Raw genomic sequence first — 15,765 nt, forward strand, 5'->3', positions numbered from 1 at the left:
CTCCTTTTTCTGCAATTTTCAAAAAACCTCGAATAATTACAGGAAAGTTGACTAACAGTAGCAGTGCTGATTCTGACAGCTCTCATTTTTACATTATCCAAAGATAATTTGTTAGCAACAGAATTCTAGCACTGATGAATGTTTGGGTTTTCTCTGTATATGAAACCCCTGAAAACTATTAATGGGGTGGATTTTTATAGACAATATAAAATACCTTTTCTTTATGTTATATTAACATGTAACTTTACGTTTTTTTCCTGGAATTCTTTACCTAAATTATGTTTACCTTGATAAAAATCTTGGGAGATTTTGTGCACAGACTAGACAGCTAATATAAGAAGGAATTGAAAGCCCCTGTTCATGACTTCCCTCAAAAAACTAATAAACAACAAGGAAACCCACAAAAACCCAACCCCCAAACTTAAAATAAAAGCCCCAAACCATCAAAAAGCAAATCACGGTCCCACCAAAATTCTTTGACTTGAAATCATTTTTCAAATTGTTGCAAGTATTAATGTACTTCACAGAACAATTTTAGATTTAAAATATGCTGAAAACATGATTACTTGCATAGTCAGAAATCATCAAACCTGTAAATGCATTCTTATAACCTGTACATCTAAAGACTTTCACAGCAGTCTCAGTAACCACTTTTTTTTTGCAACATCAGACTGTTTCCTCCAAATTTGTTGTGGGTGGAATTTACAATTCTTTACACAGGAGAAGGTTGCCCAGAGAAGCTCTGGATGCCCCACTCCTGGAAGTGTTCAAGGGCCAGGTTGGATGGGGCTTGGAGCAACCTGTTCTAGTGGAAGGTTGTCCCTGCCCATGGCAGGGCACATGGGTGGATCTGAGTGGAACTGGGTGATCTTAACATTCCTTCTAACCCAAGCCATTTTCTGATTGCTTTAGTGAAAGTATCATCTGTCACTGCCTCTCATAGAATTAGCAGAACATTTTGTCCATCTGTGGATTGTGCAGGCTGGAAGTCTTGAAGAGCTGATCTGCCTTTAGTAGCCTACAAGATATGCTATGGGAACAACTTTGGCAAACAGCTGTAATACTTAACATAGTATCAGTAGTATTAGTCCTTGGAAGTATTATTGAATGTTGACACCACAATAAGCTTTAGATAAGTGTCTCCGTTACACTGATGCAAATTAAGGCATAGAGAAGCTTCCCATAGGTGTTCTCTGCCTGCAGTGTTTGATTGTCCTGCAAAAAAGGACTTAACTAATAAGTTGCAGAAATGCGTTTCCTTTGCTTTCTAGGAACTGCAGTGCCTCCCTGTGAGCAGAAGTGCGGTCTCTTTGCTACCTTTCTCGTTACCAGCCTGGGAGCTGGAAAAAGAAGGCTTGTGACTGGTTGCTCTGGGGTCTAACCGATTGACTGCTCCTTGCCAGAGCCTCTGGCCAGAAGGGTTTCCTTGAATGTCTGAAAGTGACAGTTTCTTTGCTCATCTTGGGGGTTTTAAGATGTTACCCTCAATATGCCAATTCAGGTCTCAATCCTTTTGCTGAAGCTGTTGTAGGGTTCATGCAAGCATTTTTGAATACATACCATGGAATTTGCAGTCATGGAACAACCTGTGCCCTGTCCAAATCTTGCTGGGGACAGTCACGCATTTTGTGAGGATTTTTGCTCACTGTATGACAATTGCAACCCATGGCTGTAGCAATGCCAATATGTTTATACATGAAGCATCCTAAGATGATTATCTAGGGGAATGACAGTCAGGCATGGGCTTTTGTTATGCTGTTAAGGTTACCTGAATACCTTTTACTCATTTGACCTGTCTTTCAAGCATTGCCTTACAGGTGATTTTACTGATCTCCTTGAAGATGCACACATGATTGGCTGGGTCATTCAAGAACAATTTTGTTTCTTTAAAAAATCACGAAGATACGCCACTTAAAACAAAATCCCCAAACCTGACTTCCTTGTGTCTCCCAGTAATAATGAAAAGTAATACATCGTTTTCCTGTGTCATTCTGACTGAATATATATTTACCATCTCACCTTTAAGGAGTTTCAGTAGAAAGAGCATAATTCTTTAACAACCTATTTTCTCCTTTCTGTTTCCAGAGGCAACAATTTTAAGCTACGATGGAAGTATGTTTATGAAAATACAGCTTCCTGTTGTGATGCACACAGAAGCCGAAGATGTTTCTTTAAGGTTCAGGTCTCAGCGAGCTTATGGCATTTTAATGGCAACAACCTCCAGAGAATCTGCAGATACCCTTCGGTTGGAGCTGGATGCAGGACGAGTTAAGCTAACGGTCAACCTAGGTAACAACCTCTTCCTCCAAGAAATTAACATTTTCTTTACATTTTTCTTTTTGCTTGCAAACATTTATGAAACAGCCTGTTTTAACATTAAAAGTAAACTGAAATGATATATAAACACACATCAGTGTGGTATTTGCATATGTACACAAATACACAGCCATTATTACGATTTATTTTGTTTTCTTTTGCATTTTGTATTCTTTATTTAGTCTTAACATTACCCATCACAGTATTTTTGTACTGTTGTGTATTCTAAAAAAAGAAGACAATTCATCAGTGGTATTTTTTGGCTAAATTGTTTGGGTTTTTTCGTTGTGGAATTTGGGTCTCCCTCCACAATTTCTTCAGAACAGTAATTCCGCCATACAGAAACAATATATATGTAGGTCAGCTCAGTTTTACCTCCACCAATTAATCTATGACATGCAAATATATCAAAGACTTTCTGTTTTAAACACTGAAAATGTTGCAGTTAGATACTCCCACTGATGGATTTCCTGGTCTCCTTTTTTTAGGTGTTAAATCTATATTAAATCCATCTCCTCTTTTTTGAACAATTCTGTAGTGGTATTTTTGTATTATCGAACGATAACACAACCCTTCAATGCCCAAAGACTGCGGCCCTCAGCAAACAGCCTTGTGAACACAGGAGGCACAAGCCCTTTTACAGAAAAAGAAAAAAAAATTGGTTTCCTTTTTAAAAACATGATAGACAAAATGTCGGGTTACGGGTTTTTTCTAGTTTAAAATTTAAAAAGTAAATAAAGAAATAAAAGTGCTTCTGCCACGCTTATGAATAAGTCCAAGTCAGGACCTGAAACAGAACAGGAATATGCTCAGGAAAATGCATGTCCCATGCAGCTATTCTCATTCAGAGTGACGCTATTTTTAAAGGTAATTAAGTATTTTATTGCTGTAGTCTCAGATTTAGAAAGCACCGGTGGGTGGGGTGGGTAAGAAAATAACCACCTGACCCTCCACCTCATCAAAGTCCCTCACTGAAACACTACCCTGGTGTTTAGCGGTGAGGAGGGAGAAGGAGGAGCCAAGGGTGTCGCGGGTGTCCCTTTCCTGCGTGGCCCCTCCTGCAGGGAGGCCACGGCGGGAGGCTCTGAGCGCTTTCTGTAAAGGGGGTGTGCAGGTGCTGCTCCTCGGCTGTTTGCAACCACTTTTCTGATGCGGTTGACGACACATGACAAACTCAGCTATATGGAAACAAAATCTAGGTTTGATGGTATACATGTTCCTCAAAGGTGTAAACCAGGAGTAGCTATACAAACCAAGTACTGTGGTGTAGGGTTTGGGGTTTGGTTTTAGGCTTTTTGTTTTGGTTTGGTTTGTTTTTTCTTTAAGTAATAGATGAATGCAGGTAGCCCAGCAGAGGATCATGCACAGATCAGGTTATTCACTCTACGTGCAAAATACCACCCTCTGCCTACTTCAATGGTTCATGGACGTCAATAAAAACCAAATAAATCCATGCCCTACCAATACTTTTCCTTCCTCCGACACCACCCATTTTTTAAATTTCTCTTTATTTATTTGTTTATTTATTTTTTTAGTCAGGCAAGAAAATTATCCTAAAATAGAAAGTATTCTCTTTGTTCTCTTAAGAGTGTTTATATTTTTTTTTTCTCCTTCCTTCTGTATTATTTTAATTTTAAAATAGTCACTGATCATTTCTAAAATCGAGACATTAAGGATATGTAAACCCACAACCCCTTATTTCTGGGCCTGTGTGATGAGCTCTGTGTCAATTCTTAGCTTTTGAAGATGAGCCTTTGAGGTTATACTATCCACAAGTTGTCCAAGGTGTCTGATTGTGGCCTGGCCTGCTCTATTACCCATTGTGACGGAGCACTTTCTAATTGCACTGAGACAAATTACCTGTTCTTTCACAGATGGGGAGGAAGCTGCAGCCTGCCTCAGTTAAGCATCTTTGACTTTTAATCCTGACTTTTCACTTAGATTTGTCACCATGTAGCTTTGTTTGAAATTGGCCATTTTTACCCTATTTGTCGTTTCTATTGGTAAAGACTTATCGCAGTATATCTGGGTTATAACAGTATGTAAAGATTGATGATATGGAGTGGCCATATTTGCATGTGTCTGTCCCCGGAAGGGTGGACTGTGATTTTATTGGATGTCTGCAGCTATTACCTTGAAGGATAAATTTTCATTTTTCATCTATTCTTCCCCATCTAGACTGTATCAGGATTAACTGTAATTCCAGTAAGTGACTATTCAAACTTTTTAAAATGTTATTCCACCATTATAAAATATGCAAACTAGAATGACAAAAATTGTGGACAGCTTGCTCTTGATAATTTATTAATGAAATGTGATGATTAATTATCATTGTGTAAAAAGTCATCATATACTTTGGCACTTGTCTTTTGTCCTTCCCACAGGACATGACATTAACTAGAATATTAAAAAGGAAGCATTCTACAGGTTGCAAACAAGCCTAGAAGAAATGGTGCCTGTAGTACTGTATTATTCTAGATAGGTTATTTTACATTTACAGAAGCCGTAGAATTTTTGAACCAGCATTTCTGATAAACTGTTACACATTTTTCCCCTGTGTCCTCCTTCTAATTTTTGTGACATTTTACCTTCAACTTCTGGTTAGATTGTTGGAACATAATTGTTTTTACTTCAAAATTTCTATTTTACAATCCCCCTTGACAATAACCTATATTTACTAGCTGGTTATAGCACAGTTTGGTTTTACTAAATCTTTGATTTATGGAAAGGACGTTATTAAGTCTGAGAATAACCATATTTCTATGATGATTTTTTACACTCTAGTTATGTTAAAAATCCTTGAATTGAACAATTTTTCTCTGTGATATGCATGTTTATGAAACAGAGGGAAACATTTTCCAGATGAATGGACTAAATTTTAACTTCTCTGATATTATTTGGATTAAGAGGCTATATTCTGAAAGGAGAAAAAGGACTGTGATTTTATTTTGAGTCTATGGAACTCCTGAATGGTGTCAACAAAATTATTGATAGTAAGTATGGTAGATTTGAGTTTTGGGTTGTTTTTTTGTTTCCCTTACTAACAGGTTTTGCCGGCCAGAGGACTGGCTTTTTGAAAATAGAAAAAAAAAAAAAAAAGCTAAACAACAAACTGCACTGGTTTAATTTGTAGTTGGTAAGAGTTAAAATATAGTAACATAACATTCCTTAATAGTTTTATAACCCAAAAAGAAAAACAAGGATCTGAAGTTATTCTTAATGTGTCATTTGCTAATAGATTTTTCAATTAATAATTTTTAAAAGACAAAACCACAGCATTTGTATTAAAAACCCAGAAAAAGTTCTTGAGGCAAGTGTTTAATTCAAATTGTTCTTAATTTCACAGAGACTTCAGTATAGTAAAGGAAATGCTTGTATTCACCAAGGCATAAAGATATTGTCCTCGTATTAAAAAGAAAATAATAAAAAAATAAAAAAATTCTCACTTATAAACACAAATATTTCCTGTTTCCACTTGCTAAAATATATAAAATCATGAAAAATCTCAGAAACATTTTCTTGGCTTGCCACAGGATACTATTCTTTTCTACTAATGAAATCTCAATTAGAAAAACACAAGTGTAAAATAAGCAGCTTTTTGGGGAGAGCTGTAATGAGACTGCATGCAGTAAATGTCTTTTTTCCTAGGAAAAGCAATATTGCTTTTTTCTTAACTTCCTTAATAAAATCAGAAAATCCCTCAGAAAAGAGAGTTACTAACATAAGGAAACCCGCTAGGAATAAAGCCACAATATAGCAGGTGTTCTCATTTTTTAATCTCTTTTGGATTAAATGATGTTTCAAAGATAAATGTAAATGGTTTCTAGGTTTCATTTTTAAGCAAGTTTTGGATCAAAAGAGAATCTGCAAACACAAATAAGCCTCCAATTACAGGATTGCAAAGAGGAGCAATGTATCTACTGGGTTGGATTAGCAGTTATAATTTCTTGGTCTCATATAGAAACAACATAATTTCTCTACAAATATCCCTTGATATAAAATACTCATAAGTTATTTCTCTTTACAGTTTGTTTATAATGGTGTTGTTGTTATAAATGAACTTGGGGTGATTAGTTCCATCTCCCTGTGGTGCTTGTGTGTACTGAGCAGGGTTTTGTGAGCTTTCAGTATGGTAAGTACTACAATGCTTTCTTATCCGCACTGGAGTTTTCAGCAACCAGATGTTTCATGAGCAATTTCTATAACCTAATGTTTAGATTATGGAAAATTATTGCTCTAAGTAGTCCTTAAAAATGCTTATTAGACAATATAAGGGTGTTCACTGGGACACAATTTGTTTCAAAGCAACAGCATCCAGAACTGGAGTATTAAGTTGCTAAACACTGTGATAGTCGAGTGCCTCTCTTCTTTCTGCTGAGAGCTGGGTGTATCTCAATACTGATTTTAGGCTGATAGAAGTAAATGTTTTTCATGTTAGAAAAACTTTTTTTCCATTTCCTGTTACTTAGAAATTGGTTCTGTTAATATAACCTCAGTGTAGGGACTGAGAGTTATGTGTTATAACTAACCTAGTAACAGAGTTAAGGTCAGGATGAAGGTACGTGGTTGGAATTTGGAGAGACATTTAAAAAAAAAAAACGAAAAACTTAAGCTGAATATCAACAAGCTTGAGAGAAGATAAAGGAAAATCTGAGCATCTTCTGCTGCTGTGAGTTTATAAACACAGGGAGTAAAAATACTGCACTTCTTCCTCCTCTCATTTTCTCCTGAAGCCTGTCTTCTCCACTCTGCAGATCAAATGCATAAGTGTTGGCTGACAGAGCTAAGATTATGGCAGGCAACTTTTTCTACACATGGTCAACCCTTCAGCTTTAGCTGATGTCCTATCTTGCAAAAGAGGTGGCATTTTTGAGGTCTTCCTTCTTTAAAGGACAGAATTTTTTTAAATGTTGATTAGATATTAGGGTCGCTATTAAACTTTGTGTTTCATTAATAATATGTGGCATGCTAAATATTTTGTGCTAGGTTAGAAGATCGGTATGCTCATAAAACCATACATCACTAGAATTCTGTCTCATGTCAGTCAGAAATCAATATTGCTGAAACGTTGGGTTTCTACATCTTTAAATAACTTCATTGTGTTCTTCAGAGCTACAAGTTTATGAAATCAATTTGTCCATCAGACAGTGAATAAATGGTCCATTTAAACTGCAGGTAGGTCAGTGCTGGGGCTGACACCAGGAGAAAAGGGAAAACTTATTTGATTAACAGAAATAGCTTCTGTGGTTTCCGTAATAGTGTTCATAGGGTGAGGAACTCATTTAAAAATAAGACTGCAGTGAACTATGTTGTTTTAAATAATACAAATGTAAAGGCATTTTTTTGGCATTGATCATTCTGTAAAAAAATAAGTTGATAGCTGTAGAGGTCTTCTACATTATAAACAGAATTGATAAACTAATCCTAAAAAAAGCCAAAGAATAAATTATATTAAAAAAATATATATAAAAGCCCCCAAATATTTATCCCTTCCAAAGAAGGAAGCAACTGTATCCTTTGGTTGCAAATTATCAATTATAAATAGCTGTGAATCCTATTTAACTGAATGGGATTTTCCTAGTATTTCTTTGAGACAGAACTTCATCCCATGAAAATTTCCATTGCAGTTCAATACAGTTTCTGAATGACTTGTGAACAAAAACAGGTGTGCTATATTTTCATATATTTCACTTTTGTAACCTTAAACACTATAATCTTGACTTAAATTTTCTTTTCTTTTCAATTTTAATTATTCCAAAATATTGGTATCTGAAAAAAATCCAGGTAGCTGTAAAGGCTGCTGGTTTTGATATTTAATATGCTTTTGTCACTAACATCTGCAATCTTTCACATTATTTCATCTTTTGGACTGTGAGGGTTTTTATTATTTATTGTTTGTATTGCTATCATTTCTGGAACTAAATTTTCCGTGTTTTTATATGAGTTAGCCAAGTAGGACTGTAGGGATTTTTTTTTTTTTTAAATTAATTGATATATATAACACTAATAATGTTAATTGGTAAATAGCTGGCTCTCATTTCCCAGTCTGATACTTTTGTTCAATATTAAAAAATACAGGATGAATGGTGTTGTGAAAGTTTGCTCAGCTTGTGGCACACAGTTGCAGGGGACATTTAGGTTAGTTTTCCCATACATAGCCTTGCTTCTGTAGGTAGTAACTCACAGAGCAATGGCACTGAATTCTGTTATACTAAAATGTAGGACTATCAGAAGAAATTATATGAATTGTAGGATGTCAGGGAGCAGAGAGTACCATGGCAATAAATGTGTACACAATTCCCCAGGGAATGTGGTGAACGAGGTTTGCAAGCTGGGGTGTCCACCTTTACGAATTAGGATGGAGTTCCTGGGCTTGGAAGGTTTTCTGTTTGTTCTTCCAATGAAGCGTCCCTTCAGTGGTTATATTTACATGCACCCCTCATTCTTGTGTCTATCTAGTTATTCATCCATTCTTCATATAATTTATTGTTCCTTCATTTTATTTTCTCATGTCCATTTCAATTCTCTGCTCTTCTCTGTAGTCCTTTATCTTTTTTCCTTGTTTTGTATGCTCATCCTTTTAAAATTTTCCTATTCTGTGGATGTGCACATTAACAGATGATTAAGTTACTCTATTTGGAAACATACGTTACTGAAGCATTTCTTTCTTGTCAAGGTATCCTACAAATCCAGGGTATGGCAAGTAGCTTTGTCAAATAATTGGTAAATAAGAGGAGAATTGTATCTATTAAAGAACCAGCAATGGTGTTCAATTACATTATATTTTCAATGTGCCACATGAATTTTAAGCATCAGAAAATCTTACATGAAAGTATATATCCTTTTGAAAGCTACTGCTTGTAAAACTGCATTTTTATTGCAAAATCCAGAATCTTCAGCTGTGCTCTTATGGATATTACTAAATCTACTGTGATAAGCAAATCACTAATACATTTCCATGTATTAACTTCCTACTATCTGGTGAAAAGAATTATTATAATATATTATTTGCTCTAGTTTTTTTGCTGTTGTTGGTAGTAGAAAATCATTAAAATGATTCAATTTTGTAGCTCCACCCAAAATATAAGATTTTGTACTTGGCCTGTTTTCTTACAAAGTGCTTATAAATTGCACGAGTTTTGATCTTTCCCTCCATTAAGAGTGGCTGACAGCCTGGCAAAAATATGTAAAATAGTTTTACCATAGAGGACATGCAGCAAATCAGCAGGGGTACTTCTCTGCAAGTTCAGTCAGGAACTTCCCTCTATTTACAGCATAAAATTTGAAATAATTATAAATAATTCTTTTAAAACTTTGCCTATACTTTGCAGATTTAGAACAGGAAGTCATTGGATACCTTCTCATTCAGCAATATCAATTTAAAGGCCCTTTTTCATATAATTTCCTGATAAACAGGGTCTGCTGCTATGCAACAAATCTGAAAACTTACCTGGTCCTATTCAATCAAATTCTGATTACAGTCTCCTAGTTCCTAGTTGCTAATAGACAGCATGCAAAAAAAAAAAAAAAAAAAAAAAAAAGGAAAACAGTCTGCTTTACTCAGAGGACTCTCACTGGAGTCCTCAGTACTAAGTCCCGAAGATGCACTAAGACATGTCTTGTTCCAGGCTCTACGTTTGGAACAAAGGTTGAAACAGCTCAGCTCAGGAAGAAAGTTCAGGTATGAAAGCAAAAGAGCCTGCCTGTGTAAATATAATCAGGAGGGCTGAAGTCGTTTAAGGGATAGCCCAATAATTTATATGTACAGCCACAAAAGACGCCTCTAATTTCTCTTTCTCTGTTAAATATAGGGTGGAAAGAAGTGGTGCTGCACAGGTTATACCCTGTGAGACCAACACATTAATTGGCTCACTGGGGCAGAGATTGCAAAGCCATTCACCAATTCCAGCAGTCCACCTGCCCACCTGCCCTGGAGAAAAGTAGTGTTTCTTGAATGGTAGGAAAGTAAAGTGAACCAGCAGGGCGCTGTTGATCATTTTCAAATTTGCAGACCATTCTTTGGGTTTTGTGTTGCAGAATTTCATCTGTCTCTAAAAAACTCCCTCTCATTTTATGTAAAAACTGTGGTCTTCTAACCTCTCCTCCTGTCTGCTGGTCCTGCTCTTACATCATCCATTACTCTGCTGCCAGCACAATAGGTTCAAGTGTCTAGTGATGAATTTGACTGAAGTGAGCCATCAAAAAAATTGTTAATTTTGACTTGCTGCAGTTTTCTGACACCTGTTGTAGAATAAAACAGGATGAGGGGGAGGCAGGATGGTGCAGGGACAGTAGAAAAACATCCTCTAGTAGAAAGGGTGCATTGCTTTTTTTCAGCAACACAGTTTTATGCTATCCCAAAATGAATTCATCTGGCCTACATCTAAGCAAAAATATCCTGGAAAAGTACATGTTATGTACAGAAAAGCAGAAACATAATTTATTGAGATATGAAATGCTTAATCTGTATGAATTAAGGAAGTGATATTTCAGACAACTGAAGGGAAATGTTGGAAAGGTTTCCGGGTAAACATGTGCACCTTCAGTTATGTTCATCACAATTATTCTCTTCAGAATTAGACTTATAAAACAAGCTGGATGTTGAAGCTAGGAAATACCTGATGCCCAGTTTTAGGGGGTTTCAAGCATGAGGAAAAGCCATTGAGTATCATGAAGAAGATGCATATTAAGAGACGTCAGCTAAGGGAATGCTGTGCTTTTGGACCATTCACATAAGATGATAAAGGCCTGCAATTCATTTTATGTTGTGACTTTTTGGGAAATTTCAGATGGATGTAGTTTGGCTTGAGGGAGGACTCTGAGAAAGTAACAATGAAGGCACATAGGACTTCCAAAAATGAGCTCTCTCACTGAGTGATTGAGAAAATCATTCTTGCGATATACTGATTTCTTATCTCAAGTCTATGTTTTGGTTAGCACAGGAATTTTCCAGGGAAATGTTCAAGTTATCTAAAAAGCTTCCATTTTTACCCCTTCCTTATCCAGTTATAGTTGTTAAGAAATCTTGAACTAATAAAGAGCATAAGAAAACTAGCTTATTACGAAGAAATCTTGACAAGAGTCTTACACATATAATTTGTCAAAGCCAGCGATAAGATACCTGCCTGAACCTGCTTAGCTGAGGTATGGTAGGCAATCAGATTAATAGCAAAAAAGCTCAAACCTTCATTAAAGTGAAATAAAGGCTTTATATATTGGCTGACCATTTAAGGGTCTCTGATATTTACTTTTTCTCCCTGACCAAAGCTTTCAGGGTTGGCTGCTGGGGGACTGAGGTCTTTGCCCTGTCAGTGCTTTCAGCCTACATGAAAAACAGCAATAAAGTTTATTTCTGTGCCTTCATTCTACTTGTTCCTTATAAAACCTAATCTATGTTTGCTCTTGCTTAGCTAACAGAGGAGAAAATTGCCATTTATCTCCTCCTGGCAGGCTGTCAGTAAAATATTATTTCAAGTTCTCTTACTAGAAACAAATGTTTTCCCTTTTTTGTGTGTATGCTTCTCTCTTGTCTTTTCACTCTTTTCATCCATCTTACTTTTGTCTTTTTAAGTCACACATTCTCTCCTGGTACTTTAAAGAGATAGCTGGTTTAATAATCAAACATACAATAGTAATAATCTGTGGCTTTCTCAAGACATAGTGCTATGCTCTGCAATAGCCACAGTAAGGCAAATTTGAAAATTAGCTGCCCTAATTGGTGGTGAAAAAATGATTAGTTTAACATGCAGGTAAAGACTTTTTTAGCACTACCACTTAAATGTTTTCAGAAACCCTTTTAAGATTGCTGAAAAGTAATAGACTTTCCATTTGTGATATTTCAGTGTATACTTTTAATTTTTGCCATACCAGGTTATAGATAGTTGTCAGTTTGTTGGGATTTTTGGGACTGTCTGAGTCAGGCCACAGTGTGGCTATGTATCAATGGACTCTGAGCTCTGGAATGATGCCAAAGTTTCACAAGCAAAGTCCAAGGGAACAGCCTGAAGTGGACAGAAGTTGTTCCCTCTGACCCTTTTGCCTGAGCTCTGAAAGGGGAGCAGGGACTGGGAGATCCTCTAAAATACTAAATATGACAAGAAGACTCTTGGAGGGTAGGAAAGCAGAGATTGCTGCAAGCATATAGCCTCTCATTTTACCAACAGGGACAAAGCAGCCTCCAGCATATGCTGGATCTGTAAGAATAGACTGTCTTAAATTAATGAATCCTGATTTATATGCAAGAGAGCTGTGCATGTCTAGCTCATACTGGACCTAGCAAATCTTTCATAAAAGGACTTCTCAGAAGAAGTAGACTAAGCCTTCTAAATATTTTAATAGGAAGAAGCACTTGAAAGTTTTTCATGCATAGCAGTAAGATTTTCATGTATAAATTTTTGTTATTTTACTTTTAAGTTTTCTTCTCTTAGCTTTTGAGAAGCAAGATGACTTAATCACATCTCAGGACTGGTGATTTAAATTATCCTCACAATTTTTTTTCCGTGACAGAAAGTGGGTGTTACAGTCAAATCCTGCAGGGATAATAAGGAATACTGTTTAATCAGTAATAGCAAAGGAATTGAATAATATTTTCTTCTGGAGAAGAATATATAAAAGCTAATGTAATGTCATTCATATTAGTGAACTGGGCTGCCGTGGCAATCATTCCACAGTAAAGCTCTGCTTCCGACTGCTCCCACAGGAATCTCTGCTAACATACTCATAAGTGATTGAGAGACAAAAATGAACACTGAGATGATATTATTTGCAAATGCAATGGGATTATTTAAGAAAATCAAATGAAATGCCGTGTTTGAGGATATTCTGAGAGGCTCCAAAATGCTGAATGACTTTGCAGTAAAGTGGTAGGTGGAATTAAACAGCAATATGCACGAAGTAATTCGTGCTAGAAAAAAGTCACCTTAATTATGTGAGCACAGCAATGGAATGTGGTGGCACTGAGCTGAAGAAATTGTGCAGTCATTGTAAATAGCTCTTGTGAAACACTTCAGTGCTAAGAAGTGACCAAAAATCCCTGTGGATGGGAGAAATCTCCTCCCTGTGGGGAGAGCAGGTAAGACCAGGAGAGAAAGCTGCATGATGCTATTATGCAGTCATGGTTTATCCTCTTCCTGAATGCTCCATGTGTGTTCAGTTCCCGTTCCTCATGATTAACTTAAATGGGGAAAATACAGGTCACTGCAACAGGGAGGATTACAAGTATGGATTAGCTTTCCTACACAGGGCAGCTAGGCATGCCAGGAAAAAAAATTACCTGAGAGAATATGAATGTATTTTTATAAATATATGATTATAGAGCCATAAGAAGCAGCAGGAGGCTAATAAATTGATTTTTAAAATGGAATGGAAATACATCAAGGACTTTCTGAGATAAGGCTCTTTTTGCATCTCCAAAAGTCCCAAACATGTCCATCACTGGAAGCTGTGACTGTGTTAGGGTAGTAATTAGTACAGAACAGTTCTGCTTTTCTGTTCTGCTCTTGAAAGCACAGTGCTGAACTAGCTTGGTTTTATGTGCCACTTCCCAGCTTAATTTGCAACTTCTTTTCCTAATTATTTCATCACTAGTTTATACCGTGTATTCGGAGCAACAGGAAATTGCTAGTGAAAGTAATCACAGACTCAGAGAAACATTAGGCTGAAAAAATAAATAGATCTATCATCAACTGGGTTGTATACTGTCATTCTAAACTTTGTAATCAGATTCCATGAAAATTAGAGTGTTAACACACAGATGGCAGCAGATGACACAAGGCAATATTTCAACAAATTCTCAAAAAACCTTCTTGATTAACTGACAAATCAAGACAAATTAGGGTCAGCCATTAATTAAATGGCTCTTTTACATTCACTAAGCATTGTGAATATTTTTTTTAACTTAGTAATAAGATCTTTCTGGCCAGAAATTTTGATCTGTAGCTCTTTAAAAAAAAGAAATTATTGTTGGCACTTAGTATTCAACATTGGAAAGTTGATGATGTTTCTATATTAGACACAGATTAAAAATACTATCAGACTTCATGTAAGAAACCTTTCTTTGCTTTTTCTGCCTTTGTTTCTTAGGACTCACTCTTTCTAAGATATAACGCTCTTGAGAGGAACATTTATTAATATGTTTGCAAAAAACATTATAAATTAAAATTCTATGGAGAAACACTCCAGTTGGTCTATTGTAATACTACAGTTGAAGACTCGTTTTCAGTTAGTTTTTGTTTGGGGTTTTTTTTCCAAAAAAAATTGTTGTAAGAAGATACTAAAACATTAGTAGTTTATCCCATAAAGCATTAAGTCTTTTAAGTAAGTGAATAGGATCTTTTTCCAAAACCAAAGCCTTAGTAATTCAGTGGTGCTGTGTTATCTCAAGAACTTTTCAAAGATAACCAACCAAATGGCCTTCTCTGTGCAGGTAGATACTGCTTTTCTGATCAGTACCTCACATGCTCACAGCTGTTATTCTGTCCCAATATACACTTGTAAGGAACTCATAGAATAAGTGTTTGTGATTTTGTGATTTAATAAAGAATGGACGAGCATTTGATAGGAAATAAAGGAAAGGGTAAATAGAATCAAAGAGAGTAAACTGGAATGGGATGTCTGGTTCTCACGCACAGCCAGTGAGCATTGCAGTAGGTCTGGCAGATACCGAGCGGAGTTGCCAAGTTCTGCCTGTCCCTCTCATATTAATAGGTACTACTTCTAAATGATTGAAAAAAAAGTGTAACTAATTTCAGTGAGAGTCAAATATGGTCCTATTTTTCAGCTTTGTGTGACAAGGAGAGCCAAGCTGCTTAGGGAATGTTTGGCTCCCTCTTCTTCAATCAAAGAAAGAAAGGAAAAATGACAAGGGTGCCAAACTAAAATTTTGCATAAATCAAAATTATTTTGATACATTTCTGTATTAGTTCTGCTGGAAGTCTGGAATAAATCCCTGGTAAGGAATTATTTTACTCATCCAGCACTAAGACCAGTGAAATCTGATTATAGACAGTAGAGAACAGTACATGGGCATAGAGCTTTTGTCCTTTGCATATGTTGCACAGAAATTAGGTTGTCCACCTATTGCATAAATACAAGTTCACAGAAACTGGTTTCTGAGTCACCTGTGGCATTGTGTTGGTCCCTCCTTTACTGCATTTGCCAAAAACCTTTGTGTAAGTATGTATCAGTTTTAGATCCATGGCTGTTTCAGAAAGGTGGCTCTTTTATCCTTGCTTCACTTCTCTGCAGCAAGGAATCATTTCCTAAGTTCAGTCCTGATGAAAGAGCCTGGCAAGCTCTCAGCTACAACATTATTCTTCATTAATGTTATAAGAACAGTAATTCATTTTTCAATGTGCTTTTTTTGAAGAGCTGATAACATTAAAAACATCTACCCAGTGCATGTCACTGATGAGCAGTTACTTATATTAAAAGCACTTACTCTGAATCTAG

At 36.2% G+C, this 15,765-nt stretch overlaps 1 protein-coding gene across 1 annotated transcript in view; it reads left to right on the forward strand.

Moving 5' to 3' along the window:
• The window catches only part of NRXN1 (neurexin 1), a 698,461-nt gene that overhangs the window by 281,036 nt on the left and 401,660 nt on the right, over positions 1–15,765 (forward strand). The window contains 2 exon segments of the mRNA XM_058420099.1: positions 2,086–2,289; positions 4,495–4,521. Coding sequence (XP_058276082.1) covers positions 2,086–2,289; positions 4,495–4,521 — 231 coding nt within the window.

Source organism: Hirundo rustica, chromosome 3 (assembly GCF_015227805.2).
Source record: "Hirundo rustica isolate bHirRus1 chromosome 3, bHirRus1.pri.v3, whole genome shotgun sequence".
NCBI classification, from domain to species: domain Eukaryota; kingdom Metazoa; phylum Chordata; class Aves; order Passeriformes; family Hirundinidae; genus Hirundo; species Hirundo rustica.